The sequence below is a fragment of the Dermacentor albipictus genome, unplaced genomic scaffold, assembly GCF_038994185.2.
Source record: "Dermacentor albipictus isolate Rhodes 1998 colony unplaced genomic scaffold, USDA_Dalb.pri_finalv2 scaffold_44, whole genome shotgun sequence".
Taxonomy (NCBI): Eukaryota; Metazoa; Arthropoda; class Arachnida; order Ixodida; family Ixodidae; genus Dermacentor; species Dermacentor albipictus.
Genome location: NW_027225598.1, coordinates 241,188 through 264,213, shown reverse-complemented (window position 1 = coordinate 264,213; position 23,026 = coordinate 241,188). Strand labels below are relative to the sequence as shown.

General features: G+C 47.3%; 1 protein-coding gene across 3 annotated transcripts in view; it reads right to left on the bottom strand.

The window, feature by feature from the left end:
* The window catches only part of LOC139052943 (cap-specific mRNA (nucleoside-2'-O-)-methyltransferase 1-like), a 105,141-nt gene that overhangs the window by 23,577 nt on the left and 58,538 nt on the right, over positions 1–23,026 (bottom strand). For all 3 annotated transcript variants that reach the window (XR_011510127.1, XM_070530091.1, XM_070530092.1), the window contains 5 exons: positions 13,982–14,078; positions 12,443–12,575; positions 8,592–8,777; positions 2,264–2,320; positions 608–665 (listed from right to left, as the gene is read on the bottom strand). Coding sequence is in view for 2 of the 3 variants with exons in the window: in XM_070530091.1 (XP_070386192.1) it covers positions 608–665; positions 2,264–2,320; positions 8,592–8,777; positions 12,443–12,575; positions 13,982–14,078 (531 nt within the window). In the remaining variant the exon portion in view is untranslated. The remainder of the gene's footprint in view (positions 1–607; positions 666–2,263; positions 2,321–8,591; positions 8,778–12,442; positions 12,576–13,981; positions 14,079–23,026) is intronic.

Below are 23,026 nucleotides of genomic sequence, written 5' to 3'. Positions count from 1 at the left end.
GTACATTGATGTGCAACAAATTGTCCATCTCAATTTTGAAGGAAAGACCAGTCAAAAAACACAAAGGACAAGAGGAGAGGTTCAAGAGGAGAAGAGGAAAGGACAAGAGGAGTGGTTTTTCCTTCAAGTATGTACCAACTGGCCCAGATTTCAACCCTTCTGTCCATCTCAACCATTAAAAAAATGTGGTTGAGATGGACAAAGGAGCTGTGAAAGACTTGAGGGATGCATTACCAACTGCTGCTTCCCCATTTGCCATATCTCAAAAAGTGGGGTATGTCCGTGCACAATGGCTGGCACCTGTGAGCCACTGTGCTTCGTGAAATGTCATCATTGATGGTGCCTAAGGCCAAAAAGAGCAGGGGTTTCAAGTGCCACGGGGGAGAGCTAGTGACCTGTTACGTGAGACACCAAAATTCCCTATTGCTTGCAGTTGGTCAATGTGCGGCGCGCATGTTAAACAAAAGCTACAGATTGTCTACAGATTGGGAACATTTTCTTATAGCCCTTAAAAAGTGTTTCAGCACCCATTTACTTCCCAAACCTAGCACACAAGCCATTTAACCTATAAGACGAAACAGATGAACAAGCACAAGAAAACACGCACCTTCCAGAGTTTCAAACATTCTTTCCGAAGGTTGCTCTGCCTCCCATCATACAACTCACTGCACAAGGCAAAAAGAAAAGCACAATCGTTAGACATGATGTGGGTTACAGCACCGAAGATGCCACTAAGTTTGTGCATTCCACAAGCTGTGACATGAACACTGCAAAGCACGTCAAAATGTGTCAGTGATAATTGCAGCAATGCGACAGTGACAACAAATGCCTTACAAATTCTATGCCGCACAGCCAGAGGAAGAACAAAACCACAAAAGAGAGAACGCATTACAAGCAGTTTGACGAAAAGTTCACAGCACCAAGAGCAAAAGCTAGTACAACTCTCGGGAGCCAGTGCTTTTTATCCTTTTGTTTGGCATTTATTAACCCTGTCAGGGTCGATTTTTTTCGCCATATGCGACTGCCCAGGGTCGATTTTTTTTATTGCAGATTCAAATTGTTCAGAGGGACCTATTTCGAAAAAAAATTTACCGTAACTTTTTTAGGGTGACTGTACAGTGAGAAAAAAATCTTTTGCATGGGTGTATATGCACTGTTTATTCATGGATAACAACAATAAAAAAAAGGAAATAAACTTATAAGAATTAAAAAATTTGATGCATTGTTATACACACAGTTCAAGGCTTAGAAAATGTGCACACGAGAATATTTCGCAAGCCTCAAATGTTCCTGCTCTTACACTGATATTTACGTCCATAGCATAATCGAACTGCATAGGTGAGTGCACTCAAGAAAACCATGTTGTGTGCCCGTGAAAAAAGCAAAACATGTGACAAACTTCCGCTAACCTTCACCTTATTGCCAATCAGAAGCGATTAGTTTTTGCAAGTCTCAAAAAGAAATTGTAAAGAAAGAAAGAAAGAAAGAAAGGAAATGCATGCATGGTGGCATCCTTCATATGCGTGCCCTCGTGAGCAATAAAAAAGCGAGTAACAGGCGGTTGCCCTTTAGTAAAGAGAGAGCCATCAGTTTTGCGAGTGCAAGAAACCGAAACTGCCCGCAGAACAAAACCTAAACTAACCGCCATCCGGCCGCCCGAGCGACAATGCGCGAGCGGTAGTACGTAGATGCACCGGAGCAAACAAACTAGATCTAAAAAAAAACGTGCAACGAAAATCGAGAAAGGGAGGTGCAAGAAAAGAATTCCCTGTGTTCCCACATAGCAGCAGCACATGTCAGGAAGCTTTTTACCAGGAAGCATGTTTTTGAAATGTACAGACTGCACCGTGAATACACGGCATCGACCATTTTGGAGTTGTTCGTGGTGCCATATATATTTACGTCATTTACTTACATCATATATTTTTGTTAACTGCAACAAAAAAGAGGCACTGCTGAGCTGGTGCACCGTGTCAAGTGTTTTTGTTTTCTTCGTTACTGCAGACCCCTGTCCTTCCTTATTACCGAGGAATAATCTTTTCATATGGCCCAATGAAGCTGCAACAAGCTTCCTTTTTTTTTTCTTTTCTTTTCTTCAACAAGTAAACATTTGACACAGCAGTGCTACCAGTTATGTTACACATGTCACGCAAAGTGCATTCTTCTCATCTTTCCTAACAACTGTCTACTTTTTGGAAGGATGAGCAGGTAATGCAATTACGTATACTAGAACTACTTGTTACACCACAAGAAGAGAACTCACCTGTTCTGTGCAAAGGCCCTGATCTTCATGAGATGTGTGACTTGGGCACGACCTAGCCTAGATGAGCAAGAAGGGAAGCACAAAAGAATAAAGCAAGAACACAGAAGGACAGAGAGTTAATGCATTTACCTGAATCTAACACACAACCTTTTTTCAAAGAAAATGGGTCCAAAAATTTCCTGCACGTTACAACCAGGCATGAAACCAAAACTGTGCTCTCAGTGTTGGCAACAGCCTATCATCAAAGCTGTCAGAAGTAGTATCATCACCATCATCAGATGGTGACAGAGAATGTTTTCGCACTGGTTTTCATGAAGCTTGCTGTGGGCCCACTTTGTGTTCGACTACATTCTGGAGCAGAACTCACAATCACTTTCGGAGGTACCACCCCTTTCACAAAATTTTGCGCGACTCAGCACTAGATGGTCAGCATATAAGGCCGACAGCGATTCTGGTGCCGTGCCAAGCTCGTTATCTGCAGAGTGCCAGAAAGGCAGTTGGTCATATACTTCGACAAATCTCACGAAAGTGATAGCAGTGTCTGTAGTGATCGCTCGAGAATATTGATTGCCCCTGCATGCTTCTTATCTGTGGGCAATGAAGCGGTAATGGCGATGACGGCATGCTGCTTTCATAATGAAAGCTGATTTTTAAAATAAATTCCCTTCTGCAAAGACAAATTCTGCATGCCTCGTTTTTTTTCTGATCGCAAATATGGGGGGGCATGCTACAACTTAGACCACTTAAAACGTAACCGTTTATAGTGCACAACTGGCTACGAGACGGCCTTTTCTGACTCCTGTTTACCCTCCCAGAGAACTCCATGTATATGCATACTGCTTACATTGCAGCTGCGCAAGCTGAAATAGCAATTATAATGTGGCTTCCACAGGAAAATTCTGCAGACAAGCACGGTAGCGAGCATGCTTCTCAATGAGGTGTGCCGGCCAATGGAAGAGGAGAGCAACGAAGGCGATGCAGAGAAGGAGGAGCATGAGATGAGGAGCGAGTGAACGAATGAACGGAAAAAAAAAAACAGCGGCAGCACTATGCGGGCACTCGGTGGTTGCCTAGGCAATGGAGAGGCTTTGTGCTCAGCTGCTGCTTACCAGCGAAATGCTCTGCACTGAACGCAGCTTCAGTTTCTATGCACCTGTTGCAATGTGCATTGTTGTGATGTGCATATCTCACGCGTGCAACCTTGACTGCTGTCAGTTTAAGCAGTGTTCTGCAAATTTAGATTGGAGCTATTAGGCTTTATGTACACTTTTGAGCTTCGGCCATTCCTACCAGTGTGCACACATATAGGCTTGACAGGCATGCACAGTAGTTGCCGCGACTGATTGCCCGAGAAACCAAACTCTGCTTTGCACGCGCTGCTGTCAATTCAGACCGTGCGCGTGATCACATGTGCAATCTCTATGCAACTGTCTACGGGTACAAACGTATCAAGGGCAAGAATCCCGCAACGGCATGCCACCCGACATCCCCACAGGCTAGATCTAACCGGCATGCCTCATCGGCAACCAAAGTTGTGGTTTAGTGCCAAGTCAATAAAACGTGCTGCAGTAGCTGTATGGCACATGGAAAATGAAGAAACCACCTTGATAACGAAAGCGAGGGCACGGGCAACACTCGAATGGTGGCAACCTGGTCTGCAGTCGCTATGTTTTCGACACCGTGCGTATGCCGATGAGTTCAAGAAATCGGACGAGGCACTGTACTGCGTCTGAAATTTCGGCCAGCGTCGTTTTTTGAAAAATTTTTATTACTTTCTCTGTTTCATTGGAAGACAGCAGGTACTTAGACAATAACTTTTCAACATTTGTAAATTTAAGCCGATGCAAAACTCCTGGTCACATGCTTCGATTCTTAGATACAGCCGCTGCTTGGTCTACATGTTTTTCGCCCGTGAAGACTTTGAACACTTGTTTTGGTTACAGTGCGGTACCACTTTAGAGCAAATATTCACGATTCCGGCAACTTCCGCTATAAGCGGTCTATGCTGTATATCTTTCTTTTATAAGTCGGGGGCACGTTACGTTCAGGTGCACATTTACTTTCTTTCTTTAAAGCGAAAATTGCGATGAAAGTTGCGATAAAGAAAAAGAAACATCAGTTTCGCCCGAAAGGCGAAGCATCGATTACGATAGCGATTTAGTAGACAGCTATACAAAAAGTAAGGACAGTAGTTTGTGGGGTCTGATATGGGAATTCTCCCACCGTACTCTTGGGACAAAGGAACGACAACACAGTAGTGCAAACAATCACAAGGGCATTTATTGCACCTTTCATACAACAATGCCTGCTAGCCGAGTTGCTATCCACAAAACATGCCGATGGGCGCGCGACAAATCTAGAAGTCCGACTCACCGCGTCCTCGTGAGCGAATATGTTCGCTCCATGCTGGATCCCAACGCCTGGTCGTTCGCATGTACAGTCGAACCCCGCTACAACGAACGTCGCTTCAACGAAATTTTCGCTTCAACGAAATATTTCCAATTCCCCGTCAGCTCGCTATACAAAGTAATGGAACAAATTTCTCATCACAACGAACCATTTTTGGGGCGCGTTTCCGCTTCAACGAAATTGTTGCTATGCGAAGCTCGATTTAAAAATATATCTTACAATAAAACAAGCATATCGCCGCCCATCTATGTACTTCCATAGGCCCACGCTGCTTTGTTTCGCTAAACATTCGCTGGACCAAACTAATCCACTCACTGAAACGCACATGATCACCGCCATAGCTTGGTGTTGATGACTATCGGGCTGGCTGCCTTGCGACAAGGCGCGGGGGCAAGCTCCCGTTTTCTTCCAATCCAATTCAGAGCCGCAACCAATCCGTTGCCAAAGGACGCAGCAGCCTGGCAACAGCAGCGCGTTTGCCCTAGTTTTTTTCACTCGTGCTTGTGCTGCTAGTGCGCTGTAATGAATGCGAGCATGGCGACTTCATCTAGAAAGCGGAAGTTCCTCTCGCTTGAAGAGAAGGCACGGATTATCAGCGCGGCATCCAGTGGCAGGAAAAAGGGAGATGTTGCAGCGGACTTCGGCATCTCACAGAGCACGCTGTCAACGATCTTGAAGTCGAAAGACGCGATAGCGCAAGCTCTTTCTTCGGGGACATCCGCGAAGCGGAAAAAGCTGACGCAAGCGGCTCATGAGGACCTTGAGAAGGCTCTGTACACGTGGTTCCTCGACGTGCGCGCAAAGAAGATGCCGGTCAGCGGAAACATGTTGCAGCAAAAGGCACTTGGCTATGCCTGTATGCTGGGCATCAATGATTTCAAAGCCAGCTCAGGGTGGCTGACCCGTTTTAAGGCCAGGCATGAAATCGTCGCTAAAGTGCTGTGTGGGGAGTCGGCCTCGTCAGACGCCGACGCTGCATCTGCTTGGGCATCAGCTACTGTGCCGGAATTAATGGAGAAATATGCCACATCAGACATATACAATGCCGATGAAACGGGACTTTTCTTCGAGCTCCTCCCCTCCAAGACGCTTCACATGAAGGGCCAGCCATGCAGCGGAGGGAAGCATAGCAAAAAGCGTGTGACTGTGCTCCTGTGCTGCAACATGGACGGGTCTGACAAGTGCTGCCCACTGGTGATAGGCAAAAGTGCGAAGCCGCGGTGCTTCAAAGGTGGCAAGAGCCTGCCCGTCAAATATGTTGCCAATAAGAAGTCTTGGATGACACGGGCCGTTTTCAAAGAGTGGCTAACCGCTTTCGACCGTGACATGACGGCAAAGAAACGTAAGGTTTGTTTGCTCATCGACAATTGCTCAGCGCATAACGTTGAAGACGTTCAGCTTCAAAGCGTGGAAGTAAGATTCTTCCCGCCGAATTGCACGGCTTTAATCCAGCCGCTGGATCAAGGTATCATCAATAGCGTTAAAAGCGCTTATCGACAGCGACTGATTCAGCGGCTGGTGTTAAACATCGACACCGGTCGGGCAATCGAAGTGGATTTGTACATGGCTGTACAGATGGTCTCAGCAGCGTGGACGGCAACCAGTCGCAGTATCATCTACAACTGTTTTGTGCACGCCGGCTTTCACTCCGATGCTCAACTGGCAGCGAACTCCACGTCGGACGAGGAAGGCTGCAGTACAATTGCTCCACCCTCCACAGAGGCCAATGCGGCATGGGCAGCCCTTCAGGACTCCGGAGATGTGCCGGCCGATGTTCACATCGGCGACTACATCGCTGTTGACAGTGAAGTGCTAGCTCACGAGGAGCTGAGTGACGAAGCTATAATTGAGGGCGTTCGCCACAACGACGCATCATCGGATGATGACAGCGACGCGGAGGACTTAGCGCCACCACCTGCAATAAAAGTGATGGATGCTTTTGATGTGATCCGCAGATTTTTCGGTGCTCACGATGACGACGTCGCGATGCAACTGTTCACCGAGTGCGAAAGCCGCGCCACTGCACTCGTGGCAAAAAAAAAGAAGCAGAAGAAGCTGACCGACTTCTTTGGAAATAAATGATGTTTTGGGACTATGTGGTCCAACCTGACAGTGTTTTTGGCCTGTTTTCGCCTCAACGAAATTTCGCTTTAACGAAATTTTTCGCGCGCCCCGTCAGTTTCGTTGTAGCGAGGTTCAACTGTATAGTCATGCGAATAGTGGCGCGTTCGAAGGCGGCCACGCGAGGCGGTCTCGCAGATGCATCGGTCGCCGCGCGCTCGCGGGAGACGTCCCCCGCCGCGCGCCGACCCGCCGGGAAAGAGAGGCGCTGCACGCGCGGCAGGTCCGTGCGGCCTGCTGTCTCGAACCCAAGAGAGAGCGCCTTGTCTTTTCCGAACCCAAGTAACCACGCAGCGGCGCGACGCTCGCGCCATCTCTCGCACTGCACCTGTACCATTCCAACCGCCGCGTGTGCGGCGAAGCCGCACTACAGGAGACGCGCTATGCGGGAAAAACATCAGGGGAGGCGCGAGGGTCGCGCATCCCCACAAGTTTTATCAGCCGTATAAACTTTTAAACATTCACTTGCTGAATAACAAGCATGGTAACATGCTAACATGGTAAGCATGGTAACAAGCATTTGAATAACAAACATTCAAGCTGAATAACAAGCATGGTGTCATGCGAGCACAAGCAAACATGAACACGTCTCACTCAATGACTGCGCATAGTCTTTATCAAAATGCTGGAGCGAGGTAGTGCGGTAGCACGAGCCAGGGAATTGACCTTTGTGCGTCCTCTCACTGCAACGCGAACTAAGCGACGAGACCACAGTGCAGTGCGCCTAGATGCATAGACACTTGTCTCGGTCGCAGATCGCTTTCAAGATAGGGGCCGCGCGGCCGTGCCGTATGTAGCAGCCGCCAGTGTAGAACACCTCTCCTGTTTGCACCAGTCCCACACGCAACTTTTGGGAACTCCGAACGACGTGATACGGCCTGATTTCCATTCGTCTCTGAACACGTGATCGTTTTCCTTTCAATTGCGGCATCGAGATCAACTTAACATGTCTTTGCAGTCGGCACTTCCATGCTGATAGAGCAAACACAGAAAATGGGAAGACAGATGTTGCATTAACCAAAGCCAAAGGAAGCATTGCGTAAGTACGTGTACTGCAGCACACGAAGGAAGCTACCGCAGCTAGGCTCGAAGCGCGTACGAGGCGGCCATTTTGATATGCCGATGGCGATATGGTGACGCAGATTTAGGGTTGTACTCGATTCTAACGTACATGCTTTTACCCATTTTGTCGAGAAAAAAATGTGCATTATATTAGAGCAAATACGGTAATTAGCGCCATCCAGCAAGCTGGCGGGAAAGCAAATCCACTTCCCTTCCGCCCATCCTCACAAATGCGTTCCTCTCACCTTCCCTCTCAACTTCCTCATAACTCCCTCATCTTCGACAGTTGTCACACATGCACTTCTGCGCCAGTGCCGCCAGCCCCACCAGCCTGGCATGTGCTTAGCCCGCTCCTTGAAGTTTCATTTCCTGACATTATCTTGAAGCAAGTGTTGGCCGGCTTGAGCAGTTTCGTGGTCCTTGCTCGCTGTGTACTTGCGTGCTGCAATATTTCACGACTTGCACTGTTCGCGCATCGCGCTATGGTGAACGAGTAATTAAAAAACAAGTTCGTCTGGTAATTCGAAGTTCGTTCAGTTTGAACAAATTTTTGGGCCCCTTCCAGCTCCAATTATTAAGATTCGGCTGTGTTTCCATATTTGCTGCAACTTCATTGTAACGAGCTTCAATTGTATTCCGAGACGTGCACCACAACTGTGGTTCAATGACAAGTTGCGTTTGTGACCAAGTCATGCCCCTGACCAATTGCTGCCAGAAGCCTAGCACACACACCCACCTGTCATTTGACTCGCGGATGTACTTTGCGAAGACAGCGTCGTCATTGATGACTTCCAGGGGCACAACCTCAACTATGTCAAGCTCGCTCATGACGCTTGAAATCTCCTTGAAGCGACAGGACAGCTCGTACATGTAGTCCTCAATGTCCTTGGTGTCCGGCCGGCGCCACTTGCAGATGATGTACCTGCACATTCCCAAAATTAGCAGTTCTTTACTTGTCCCAAGTCGGAGAGCAGTCAGAGGACAACTCCAAGGATAACTCCAGCTTTGTATGAGAAGCTTTAAACATTCACAATTAAGATGTGCACTGTTAGGAGATAGAAAGCAACAGGAGGATTAGCAATATTTTGGCAGTAATTAGGGAGCTTTAGGAGAGGGACGCCCAAGCTTAGGGTCCCCCTAAGCTTTCTATAAACAAACATGGTGGTATCCATCCTGATGACACCTCCTACCTAGCACCAAATCTGACTTGATTTCTGAGTAACTGGTAACGTTTGTGACAAAACAATCCTGATAAACATTATCACTTAAATAAAGAAGATTAAACAACAAATCACCACTGTTTTGAGATTGTTTGTCGATCAAGAGCTCACATCCTTGAAGCAAGATACTTTCGGCTAGTGTAGCCTAGTTTGGAATTGCCTCGGCTGATTGCGACAAGAAAACCGACAAGAAAACCAAGACTGCCTTTGTGGTAAACACCTCAAAGACAGATTATTTATCTAAGCACTGCCTCTCTGGCAATTATTACTTCAAGCAATAATCGCAGCATTAGCACGATCGTCACCATAAAGGTGACATTTGTCCCATCATCTTTCTTGCAGCTGTCAGCTTAACACTATGGTTATTGCTTTAGGCATGAACTGACCAGCTTGATATGAAGTTTTGACCTTTCACATAAGGCTTTGAGCCCATAACAAATGCACATACTGCAATAATTTGTTATTTTATTTTATTAACACTGCTTTTAGAACTTCTTTCTGCAGCCATAACAGCACTGCGAATGCTTTATGCTATTGCGAATCTGGAACCGTACACAAAAGGGCGTCCGCTTTAAGTAACCCTTGAACACAGAGCGATCACTTGTTGGGGCTCCCCGAGCTTATGTGCCCTTGTCCCATAACTCCCTATTATGGGGAAGAACTAAAGTTTGGCATCTCAAGTCTGATGCCAACAGCCCAAAAATTGTCCCCTCAATGTTATATTCACGTTTGTGTTACAGTTATTCACGTTTGTAGTACAGTTAAACCTTGATATAACAAACTTCAATACAGTCGAACCCGTCTATATCGAACCCATTTACATCGAGTTATTCTATATATCGAACAATTTCTGGACATGGTATAGTTACAATGAGTATATATAGCAAATTACGCTTACATCGAACAAAAATAGCAGAGACTCCCGATAGTATATCAAATGTCAAGGGGCAGAAAAGTGCCCCCAGAAGTTGGCTTTTCCTCGCGGTGCCAAGTAAACCTGGCGGCGCAGCTCCATCCAACCGATCTCCCTACCATGACCGCGCTGCCTCGGGCAAGCTGTCGACACCCCTCTGCAAAAAATGATCCCGGCCCGCCCGCAGCTCTTGCTCAGACAGCCAATCAGAGGCTCTTGTGCCCTCGTCGTGCAACATGGCGAAAGTGCGAGTTGTCTCGCTGGTTTCTGGTTCATTGTGTGTGTGCCTTGCGGGCCTTCTCCCGCAGTGTTGCAGGGATGAAGCGGCAGTATTCACCTTTTGTCGTGAAGCTCGAGATCATAAGTCGGGTTGAATGCGGTGAGAAGTCGGATGTCCCCGCAGGTGTGTTTCGCACCTTCCTTTCACGACGATGACCACCGCTTCGTGACAGCACCGCAAAACATGCATGTCAGTATCATTTACGCTGCTAATCCATGTCTTGTTCCCAGCTGAACTGAAAGTCCTGGTTGGGAGCACTGCTGGCACTTAGATTTCCCGAGAAGGGCATTCACGGCAGTCATTTGAACGATGAGAAACTCCACTGCTTATTCCGTACCGGGAAGGACCTCGCCTTCACCTGTCAGTTCCATTTTCTGCGCGGTCACTGACACCGAACTTAGTTTTGCTTGCACTTTCATGGCAACCTCCCAGGATGCTTCGGCCGATACAAAACACAGCTTCAGGCACGCCTGAATGGTGCTGCCCATACTTGTAGACGGCGTTGCAACATCGTGTGAAGTGCCGAGACAATACTCGGACACATCCGAGGCGCGATCGCTGGATGCATCCGACGATGTGGAACGTGGCATGACAAGCTCAACGGTGCCACTGCTGCTCGCACGAGATGTTTCACTGGCGTAAGAAGTGCCAGAGAGCGACTCAACATCGTCGACACAAGTAGGTATTCCATCCACATGTGAAGTGCTCGGCAGCGGCTCCTGAACGGCATCATCGGCACGCGTACACATTCTGCCCGCATGTGGAGCCCTCGGCTGTGTGTCTGTGACTTGTGCGCTATGCCGCACAGTATTGCCACGCGATTTCGAAGCAGTCTTTTTCACCGTCGGCAATTTTCGCTTACAAGTGCCATAAGCATGAGCCATATTGTGGCCATGCCATGGTCACCCATGGTCACCAGTACCAGCCAACCATGGTCACCAGTAAATTTCCGAAACTACACCCCGCAAGCACTGATGAATGCGTCGAGCTGATATGTCCAAAGTAGCGTATCACAACACAAACCAGCTTCCGAAACTATGCTCCCCATGCACTGACAGCGAGTCGATACGTCCAGAGGCGCATATCGCAACACAAGTCAGCTGCATTCCGCAAGTACTAATGAATGCGTCGAGCTGATATGCCCAGAGTCGCGTATCACAACACAAACCAGCTTCCGAAACTACGCTCCTCACGCACTGACAGCGAGCCGATATGTCCAGGGGCGCATATCGCAACACAAGTCAGCTGCATTCCGCAAGTACTGATGGATGCGTCGAGCCGATATGCCCAGAACAGCGTATCAGAACGCAAACCAGCTTCCGAAACTATGCTCTTCATGCAATGACAGCGAGCCGACATGTACACAGGCACATATCACAACACAAGTCAGCTACGTTTGGTAAGTACTGGCCACGAACAATGCGGGGCGATTATCAGATGCGCGAGTCATGGGCGATATGAGATGTAAGCTTCTGAACCTATGCACTGCACATACAGACAAACATCGCACGCCAAGAGGCACGGCCTGCGCGTGGTGGTGTGGTAGCAGAAGACGAGCACCATTGAGACCAATGGCGAAGCTCCAATTGGCCACATGATGGGCATGGCCAATCAGAGGCCTCGGAACGGCCTTGAATCATTTGCTTTTTGTGCGCTTACTTCTGAACGGAGGAGGTGGCGGGAATGGCAAATTTGAAGACTGAGAAATGTGCTTTCCAACACGTGCAAAATGGCGGCGCTCAGCTACTCCGTTGGGGAGATATCGTGCCTTGAAAAACGAAGTTTTTTCGCGATTTCCGTGGAACTATTTCGCCACGTTGGCTGCTACAAAAACTTTTTTGAGCACTTCTATGCGGTTTTCAGTGTTCATATTTTGGAATCAGATAAAAAAAGAATTATAGAAACAGAATATGTGCTTTTCAAAAAAATACATTTTTTGGTCATTTTTCGCGACACGAAAGCCGTGTCACCCCTTAATCAGCAGCCCTCCACAATGGCGTCTCTCGTAGCCCCAGCATCGCTTAGAAATGTTAAATACCATTTTTGAACTAATCAAACAATTTGTAGCTCTGCACATGTATCGAGCACATCCCACTTTTCCTTTTGACATATCTTCACCCATAGCCAAGTTCACCATGCAAATAGCTGCACAATTTTCTATGTTTTAAACTTGCCTTTCAGAATTTGCAGGTCGACTCGTGTTTGGCTTGAAGATGCAGACGTGCCTGAATGCCCGGTACATCAGGTAAATTAGACCAATACTGTACACGGTGAAGATGTCGAACAGCTTGCAGACAAAGTGACCCCCTAAACGAAATAGGCCAACAGAGGGTGATTTGAAAAAGCAAACTGATGAAAACACGCTCCACATGATCTGCCCAATTCTGCTTCTTCCTCTTAATGTTAAGCAGAATACCTCCAAACACTAGTCTTCAATCTTTTATTTCGTAGTAATCAGTGGACTATATAGTACAGTGTAATCCCATTAATGCGAACCTGTTAAATTCGAACTTCTGGTTAATTTGAACTGACGCTGTGGTCCTACCTGAAATGTCTACTTCAATGAATCATAACGCCTCATGATTCGAATGCGTAACATGCAGTGCCGCCGACCATGCTCCTAGCAGAGCACTAGCTCTGCTAGTGCGGCTCACACAGTGGCGCTTTCGACCCGGCAGTGTGGCCATGCATTGGCTGCTGCTTCCATCCCTGTTGCAAGAGCCGTATTTTGGTGCGTGTAACCAGCAACAAAATTTTTGTAAATTTGACAATAAAGTCGGGGTGAAGGTTACATGCGAATTTTGCCTTGATATGCGGCTTCACAGCAGCTAAAATTCCGCCTAGAGGTGTGGCTTCACCGTAGTACACCGCGGTGAAGCCACACTTCCCGAATTTGTCATTCGTGTTCAGTGCGTATGTGCCGCCTAACGCCACGCTACAGATAATTCCTCCGTCGAATGAGCTGCCTTTAATTCGAACAACATTTGATTTGAACACATTTTAGGGCTTCGAGTTCGAATTACTTACATTCGACTGTATACCGAAGTACTGTATCACCAACACTGTACTGTGCAACAAAGGCTAGAGCTTGTGTCAGCCAATCAATATTGAGAACTGGCATTCTTTTTCAGAGAAAGGAGGAGGGCTTTCCCACTGTGTCCAATCCTCTGTGAAGCTCCCTTTCAGTTGGTGCCACATGGAGGGCAATGGGAGACCGAAATCGGAGATATTACTATTTTAGTTCTCTTTACTGGTGGCTGACATGACCCACAGTATCTAGCGCACTGCACCAAGTCGGGTGACATGTTTGCGTCATCCGCATGAAATGTAGAAATAATAATAAAAAGGGAAATGAAATTCAATGAAACGACAACTTTCCAAAACCCACGACCTCCACACAATGCATGAGACACGGAGGTTGTGGGTTGGGGCTCCTACCAGTAAACTGTCTACTCGTCCACTTTCATTTCCCTTTTCCTGATTATGTTTACATTTCAATTTCAAAAGAACATTTCATTTTTTTATGATTTCTCTTAGCTTTATCGTCTTTGGCTTTGTCATGCAGTTGTTACAAACATGTGAGTAAAGTCCTCCACCGCCATGTGTCATAAAAGTTCACAACCAAATGATGCAAAATAAAAAAAATGCAGCAGGACAAGTAAACACAAATGAAAGGTAAAAAACAAAAAGCTGAATGAACAAACAGAGCTCACCTGTTCTCAAGATAGAGAGTGCCATGTAGAATTGGCACAGGTAAAGTTGTTTAGACAATATCTCTTGGATGTTTTCCTGGCCCTCAACTGAGAAGCCCTGCAACAAAACAAAATTAAAAGGTGACGCTGTTACAGGGGTGTTTGAAATCTTTCTCAACTTAATTAAATTGAAAAAGAGGATTCACTAAGCCATCTTGAATTGTGCATCAATAAGGAGCTTTAGTAAATGACTTGGCTTGAGTATTTTTACTTGGTTAGTTCAGTGTAACATTTATGTTTAAATACAAACCAGAGCAGTTTTTCCCAACTCTGTCTCCCAATTTGGAAGCTTTTTTGTTTTGCATGTGCAAAAAAAAGAAAAAGAAAATGTACCAATAAACATTCTTTAAGACAAAAGGGAGACACTGGAGAAGTTAGTGTTCTTTATAGGGATTTAATAAATAAGGCAAATGCATTGCTGTTATTATTCACTACGCTTTTAGGGCAGAAAGAAATTTTACGCCAATGGACAAGAATGGAGATTTTGTGCTAACTTTTGTAAGAGAGCGAATTCACCCAGAGGGTGCCAAATTCAAACAGACATCAAAGAAATGAATATTTCTTTAGCGTAAGTAAGAAACGCTATTCATATGAGAGAGAAATTGCATAACACTTTTCAGGTAGATTGGCAATGGTCAAGCACAACCACTATGAAGTTACGAGATTTAGGATAATTAGCCCATTAGCTGCTGCTCTGCAGCCAAGTATATCTGTACCTCCAAAAGGGCCATAGAGCTCCAACTGAGAACACCTACGCTAAAGCGTTAAAATCAAAGCCAAAAATACTGTCACATTGTGGTGATGGTGAAAAACATAGCTGCAAGAACTACGAATCACGATACTCTTTATTGGGTGAACCTGTGCCCAGCAAAACAAATAGCACTGAAAGCACAATGATTGCGGAGAGCGCAGTTGGTGATCTTCGAAATTTGAGCAGCGGGTCAAGCACATTGGCTTTTATACATAACTCGTCGAAGGTTCTATATTCACGGACAACATTTCTTGGTTATGAAGCTGTCACGATGGTTGACGAGCGGAGGCAACACCCCTCTCGTAGTGGACGAGACAGACGTACCAGCCGAAGAATGTCGGGTTTATTCACGCTCGGAAATATAAAAGAAAAGGTAAGGGGAGAGGGAAGGTGTGTTAGAAAGACTGCGTACATGTGCACTAGAGGAAATAGCTTGCTTGTCAAGTTCATGGGTTACCGCATTTCTGCACCCTTAGTAACCAAAACGCACAACATGTTTCTTTGATCGTGCGGAGTGACATAGCTCCTGTGGTTGCGCTTCTGGTATTCTCTCGGATCGTTCAGCTGCCCTTGGTTCCTTTAATACCGGGGAACCTGTTGTAGGAAGCCTTGACAGGTTGACGGCTGCTGGGGTCTCATCTATGCTAAGCTCACAAACTTAATCCAAGTGGCGGCGGACAAGCACATCCGCAGTCTTAACATCGAGGAGGCGAGCACTGGAAGTAGCTTCCACAAGGCCCGGGGACCACTTATCGCCGGCTCCATAATTTCGCACATACACAGTCTCACGGTGCAAAATTCCAGCTCGAGTTATTCGCTGCTTTGGTAGGGCAGGCTCTGGAAGGAAAAGACATGTCCAGTCTTGTGTGCAACCGTTAACTTAATAGCATCTCTGAAGGAGAAGGGCCTGTTTGGTGTGGTGCATTTCGATAATGGCACAACACCCGGGCAAACGACGTTATGAGGCAACCGCCTCCTCTTCTTCAAGCCTTCTTTGATGGTGTGCACGGCTCGGCTAGGCCATTACTCTGGGTGTGATAGGGAGGTGTCTGAATATGCACAATTCCATTTAGCTTCGTAGACTGCTCAAACTCCCATGCTATGAATAGCGTCCCATTGCCCGACACGATAGTGTGCGGTATGCCAAGACGGTTAAATATCATCCTGAGGGCATCAATGGTGCTGTGACACAGGAACCGCCTCAATCCACTTTGTGTGTGAATCAGCGACTACCACTATCATTCTCCCTTTTATTGGTCCTGCATAGTCTATATGCAAGCACGACCACCTTTCGCGCGTATCGGGCCACTTTACTGGTTCTTTCACCTGAGGCATCAGTAACGTTTGTACGCAGTTGTCGCATGTCACAGCAATGCGCTCGATGTCATGATCTAAGCCTGGCCACCAAAATAAAGACCTGGCTTTTGCCTTCATAGCGGACATGCCTTCACGGGCTGCATGTAGTAGCTTTAGCAGCTTCCCTCATGCATCTGTCGGCACTACAAGGCGATGACACCAGTAGAGCACTTCAGTAACAGACAGCTCATGCCACTTTTTGTGGAACTCTGGCATTTCTTTCGTTTCCGTGTCAAAACTGCATGGCCAACCTTTCCGTGTGTACTTGCGTACCTGTGAGAGTACCTCATCAGTGATGGCAAGTGCTTCGAGCACTTGGCAGACTGATCCTACTGGTCCAGGGTCAGTACGATTTGGGCCTTATCCTCCTGGTCCGCTTCCCCCTGGTAATGGTTCAGGTAAGCGGCTCAGAGCATCATCATTACACATGAATTTTCCAGGCTTATGTTGCAACCCATATCAGTAAGCCCCGAGTAGGATAGCCCATCGCTGAATGCAGGCAGCGGCCATAACCGGCGTTTGTCTGTCTGCTTTTAGGAGACCCAACAATGGCTGGTGGTCAGTTATTAGTGTGAATTGCCCGCCCAGCAGATAATCTCGGAATCTCGTGACACCATAGACAAGAGCTAATGCCTCATGCTCGAGCTGCAAATAATACTGTTCTGCAGCAGTGAGCGTCCAAGATGGAATTCTAAGGGCTGATACTGTCCTGCAATTCGATAGAATAAGACCGCTCCCACGCCGCAGGGTGATGCATCAGCCTCCAAAAATAGCTCTCTTGCAGAGTCAAAGTGAGTCAGCACCGAAGCAGGACACAATACGGCTTTAGCCTTCCGCAATACATCATCCTCAGGCCCTTCATAAGACCATTTCCATTTTTTTTCCAGAAGTCGGTATAAGGGGCTGAGGAGCGTAGACAGATTAGGCATGAATTTGTTATAAAAACTAAGCATGCCCTGTTAGGAATGGCCGTACGGGGGTGGCGACGTGCCAGCTTTCAGCCCGCTGCGCGTGTTCCAACCCCCCCAGACGAGGCGCCTTCTGAGAACTACGGATGACAGGCGGCCACGTGGCGCGCGGTCAGCTCTGGAATGTGGTGCGCCGCCGCGCCACCCGGGACGGCGCAAAGTTCTGCGAGGGCCTCGGTCGACGACACCGCGGGCTATGCTGTACCGAGAGTTCTACAAAGCCCTCGAACGCGTTAGCCTTTGTGTGTGTAGGCTCGAACGTGTTAGCCTTTGTGTGTGTGGGCTGTACTGCGGGGCGGCGGCAAGTTTACCATGATTGGACGCACATTCCCGACCATTCGTGCTCCGTCCACGCCGAACGATGACGTCGAACTATGACGTCAAGCGGAGGCTTATAAGCAGCGTTTGCCGACTGCTAGAGCGTGCTCGTGCTCGTGTCGTGCTCGTCGTAAGGAGCTGAGTGCTCGATGTTATGCCAAAATGTAGTAGTGAGCTGTGTGCTCGAATGCTGTTTTGCTGAATGTTAATCTTGCGGGCTCCATATGGGAGTCGCGCTAGACTGCCAATGTATCTTGTCTTAAAATATGTTAATCCTGTAAATAAATCCTGTTAACCGAGTTCCTCATCTACGACCTCCGACTCCTTCAAATGGTGGCAGCGGCGAGGTAGTCCGACGAGTCCTACATCAGCTTGACAGCCGTAGGATCGTCCGACGAACCCGACAGCCCAAAAAGGACCGCAGCTCGGTAACATTTCGAGGAGTCGGAGCCAGCTTAATTGCCTCGATGTTTTTCTCTGACGAGTGCAGCACAGCCGCGTCAGTTCTGTGTCCTAGATACGACGGACACCTTGCCTAGTCGGCACATGTCCACCCAGAGCTTGATGCCGTATTTTCTGAAACGCTGCTGAACTGCTTGCAGATTCGTATTCGGCTTAGCCTTCGCATCTGCTATTAGGACATCATTTAAGTACGCTTGAACTCCTGGAAGACCTTGCAGAACATACTCAATCATTCTTTGAAAAATTGCAGGTGCAGATGCGATTCCAAATGGCAGCCGATTACAGCAGAAGAGGCCCTTGCAAGTGTTTATAACAGCTAATTTACGGGAATCTCCGTCTAGAAGAATTCGGTTGTAGGCATCAGGTAAATCCAAGATGCTGAACTGCTGTCCACTGCGAAGCGTTGCCAGAATGTCGTCCACTACGGGTAGAGGATACCTATCCATTTCACAGACTGGGTTCAGTGTTACTTTAATATCTCCACAGATGCAAGCTGTCCCATTGCTTTTCAATACGGGAACCATTCGGGTGGCCCATTCTGCATAGGAAACAGGCAAAATATTGCCCATGGCCACAAGTCGGTCAAACTTTGCAGAGACCTTGTCCAACAGAGCGAGCGGAACTTTTCATGACTTGCAGAACCTCGGTGTTGCTCCGTCCTTTATATGCAGTCGTGCGGGTGGCCCCTTGATGAGTCCCAAACCCTCCGTGAAAAGGTCAGCGTACTGGGCTATCACGGGTGCAGCTCCTTGCTTCTCTAGCTTCACTTCGGCTGACTGCGACATGACGTGAAGAAGCAGCGTCCCTTGTATCTCAAGTTTCTGCAATAAGTCACGGCCGCAAAGGCTAAGGCCTTCGCAGTTCAAAACTACGAGATTGCAGTCAACTGTCACAGACTTATAGGAAGCTTGCATTTGCAGAACACTAAGCATTGGGAGCTTTCCAAGGTAACATGAAAGGTTTAACACAACCTCACAAAACGGTGGCCACTTATGACGATGGGCTTCGTATACTGCTTTGGGCACCACGCAGACAGGCGAACGGGTGTCGTTTATCATTTTCAGTGGAATTCCATTCCACGTGACAAGTTTCTGTATGGGTGGAACCAGACATTCATTACATTTTACTGACCATATTTGCAATGCATTGCTGCAACTGTATTCAATTTCCGCTGAACAATCAGTTATCGCCAAGGTTCGATGGGCAGGAACTGTTCGAGAGCATACTTGCGCCAAGTGACCATGTCGCCCGCATTTACAACACCGGCGCCTTCACAGCGAGCACACAATGACTTGATGCCCCTGTCTGCCATAGCAGCTACATTGTTGCAATGACATGCTCGGTTCCTTCCTTAATATTGTGGGTTCCCCTTTCCACTGAAAGTTGAGCCCACCGACGGCGTCACCTTGCCTGTTAGTCTGTTGCGAACCTAGCTCTGCACTTTCTGCTGCTAGAGAAAGCGCATCGGCTTCCGAAAGAGTCAAGTCCTTCCTTGCTAGTAGCTGTTTCTGCAAATTATTCAACCGCACTTCACAAATGATGTGATCCCTCAGCATTCACTGCAGCATCGAAGAGAAGTTTCAATTATGGGCTATCCTTTGAATCTCGATGATAAATGCCTGCATAGACTCTCCTTCTTGTTGGCTTCGATAAAAGAACTTGAAACTTTCTGATATCTCGTTGGGTGATGTACCATAGTGCTCATTCAAGGTTGAAATGACTTCTTCATACTTAGCGAGCTCGGTTTTCTGGGTGGCACTCTACCGCAACGAATCTCCACGGTCCTAGATCCTAATGCCGCAACCAACAAGGCCCGCTTCTTGGCATCGTCTGTAACTTCATATGCTTCAATGTAAGTGCCAAGTTTTACGAGATACGCGTGCCACTTATCTGTGTTCTCTATAAAACCCGGAAGCTTGAAGGCCATGGCCGCGGCTGGGCTGATGGGTGTCTTCGTGTCGTGGCTGGTGCTTGGCCGCTGTTGCGTATCCGTGGGAGTTCTCGTCACCACTGTTACAATGTTTGACGGGCGGAGGCAACGACCCTTCCGAAGCGAACGAGACAGTCGTACCAGCCGAAGAACGCCGTCTTATTCGCGCTCGGAAATATAAAGAAAAGGCAAGGAAGAGGGAAGGTGTGATAGAAATACTGCGCACATGTGCACTAGAGGAAATAGCTTGCTTGTCAAGTTCATGGGTTACCGCAGAAGTGAAGGCTACGGAAACTAAGCGTGTCTTGTTCACCACTGCTGGAAGTAGTCCCGCAGTTTTGCTCACGTTTTCTTAGGTGGTAAATAGAAAACAATACTTTTTTGCTTTTTACAGCACCTAATTTGAAACAATACGTAACATTCACCAGCTAGCTATCGGTATTTTCTTGTATCTTTAGTTTGCTCTTCCAAGTTTTCACACACCCAAGACTGTCACACATTTTGCACATTAATCAAATGCAAAATGACACCTGTGTCTTCTGGTGAGTGTTTGCCGCTTGCTGTCCCGTCAATCAACTCCCCCGAGAGGCTGTTGACCAACTTTGGCAACAAAAGACTGTTGAAGCACACAAAAAAAGTTTTCCCGGCATCTGTGCGGAAACCACACGAATTCATCTGGAAATCGCAACCACTGGCATGTACAAATAAGTGAGTGAGCTGACTGCTGCGCTGGCTCTACCGACACCAGCGTCCATTGCATGTCCAAGTCCTAACAGATGCCATACGGCTGCTTCAGAGCTTCGACTGACACAGGCTGCAATGCTCGCTGTTCAGAACTTGGTATACAGTAAAACCTCGTTAAACCGTACCCACTTAAACAGTAGTTTCGTTTTAAGAGTACTAGTAAAGTTAAATCCCCGACTCAGCGGCCATTGAAGATAATTTGTTTTGTATCCACATAAACCGTACCAGCTTAATGCATACGTATCGGTTAACATGTGTTTCCCCTGTTCATCGCGCAAACACAACATACTAGAGGAAGAAGCCTCAAAGATCGGAACAATGGGCTCAAAGCACCCTGTGCATTTGCGTGTGAAGCCACATCAACATCAACATCATTTCCACACCATGCCAGAGAGCAGGGTTGCCGTTGGTGGCTACTTTGCGCCAAATTGGCTACTTTTCGACCCCGTCTGGCGATGAAAATTTCACGTTGGCTCCTTGGCTACTTTCTGGCTACTTTGAACTTCTATTTTGGCGCATTCACTAGCCATTTTTTTTGCAATTGCATATACAATAGCAAGCAAGAACAAAGAAGAACAATTATTTTTAAAGCTTTGCTCTCCTCATGGCTGTTCCGGTCGCCTTGACGCGCGCGCGCCATAGAGCGCGCGTCCTGTACGCATATATTCTCTCCGCCGGCGGTGCGCACATAGAGACCAACTAGCAGACGCGGGTGCGCAGACGCACGGACTCTGGGTGATGGGCGCACGTCGAAGCAAAGCCCGTGAGGATGTTGCGCGCCATCTGGAGAAAATAACGCTAAATCTAGCGCACGGCGAAGCAAAGGCCGCAAGGACGCTGCGCTCCATCTGGAGAAAATAACACTAATCTAGAGTACTTTCACCGTTAGGGTCATGCATCCGAAACCATGCGTTTAGGTGCAGCCGTGTGCACGGCATGACACCAGAGAGGAACGAGCAGTACAGGTGAAATAACACTTGTGTACCCCAAGGCGACAAAGCTTCTGTTTTTGTGCCTTCGGCTTGCCGACACCGGCGCCTACCATGGGAAAAGACGCAAGAGCAAAGCGCACGTTTCAAGAAGAATGGAGAAAGGACAAGAAACTGAGCGGTAAGCAAAACGGAAACTATTCTTTAGGCGTTTAGTCGCATGCCGCTTAGTATCTAATATGCATATTACCATGCGTTACAGGATGGATTTCGTCACGTGACGGCGGAACGACTGTTCACTGCAAGTACTGCAATTGCAACATTCGACCCCACTACAGTGATCTGTTGAAGCACGCAGAAACCAAAAAGCACCGCGAGTGCGCAGTAATCCCAAGTTCGCAACAAAAACTGCCGCAGCTTCTAGCGTCTTCGAGTCGAACGTACTATGAAAAGGCTCTCCGAGAGTTAAGGATCGCCTTGTACGCTGCAGTGCACACTTCCATAAATGCTGTCGACGAACTTGGTGAGATTCTGCATTCCGAATTCAATGATTTTGATCTGCACAAAACGAAGTGCACGGCTATAATTACGAATGTTCTCTTCCCGTACTTCACGGAAAACATGGACAAACAACTGAACGGCTCCAGCTATTCTGTAATGGTGGATGAATCAACCGATGTATCCACGACAAAGCAACTTTGCATGGTTGTGCGGTTTCTGAGTTTAGAAGAAAACAGGATTGCAACCACCCTTCTTGATCTCGTAGAGCTGTCTGATGGAACGGCAGAAACGCTTCACGACACGGTATTGAAGACGTTGGACAAGCACTGCCTATCGATCAAGAACTGTCTCGGACTCTGCACCGATGGTGCAAATGCCATGTGCGGCAAACACAATTCTCTGTTCAGTCGTCTTAGTGAGGACAACAAAGACTTGATTCTGATCAAATGGATCAAATGGCCTGGACCTTGTGGCATCCAAGTCGATGGAGGCGATTCCTTCTGCGGTTGAGCACTTAGTGCGAGAAACCTACAACTACTTTGCACACAGCAGCTGCCGGCAAGATGCTTATAAGAGACTGTATGCCAATATGACAGTGGAAGATGAAAGTGCAAATCCACCGCCCAAGATTCTGTCGCTTTCGCAGACGAGATGGCTTGCTATTGCAGACTCTATTGAAAGAATTTTGGCGCAGTACCAGTCTCTCGAAGAGTTTTTTGAGAAAGCAGAAGATCGCACCTACAACGTGCGCATTTTACGAGAGATGTATCGAGACAGAAAAAATTATGTTTACCTCGTGTTTCTTGCCTCAGTTCTCCGTAACGTTAGGCGAGTGAACAAAATGTTCCAAACAAACACAACTGACCCACTGGTTGTCTTCCAAGAGCTAGAAAATTTGTATTTGGAAATTCTTAGGCGGATTTTGAATGCATCAGTTTTGAGGCACAACACAACGGCAAGTCTGCTGTCGCTAGACCTGGCAAAAATGAAGTCGATTTTCCTGCAACCAGAGGTAGTGGACCTAGGTGACGTCTTCAGAGAGAAGAT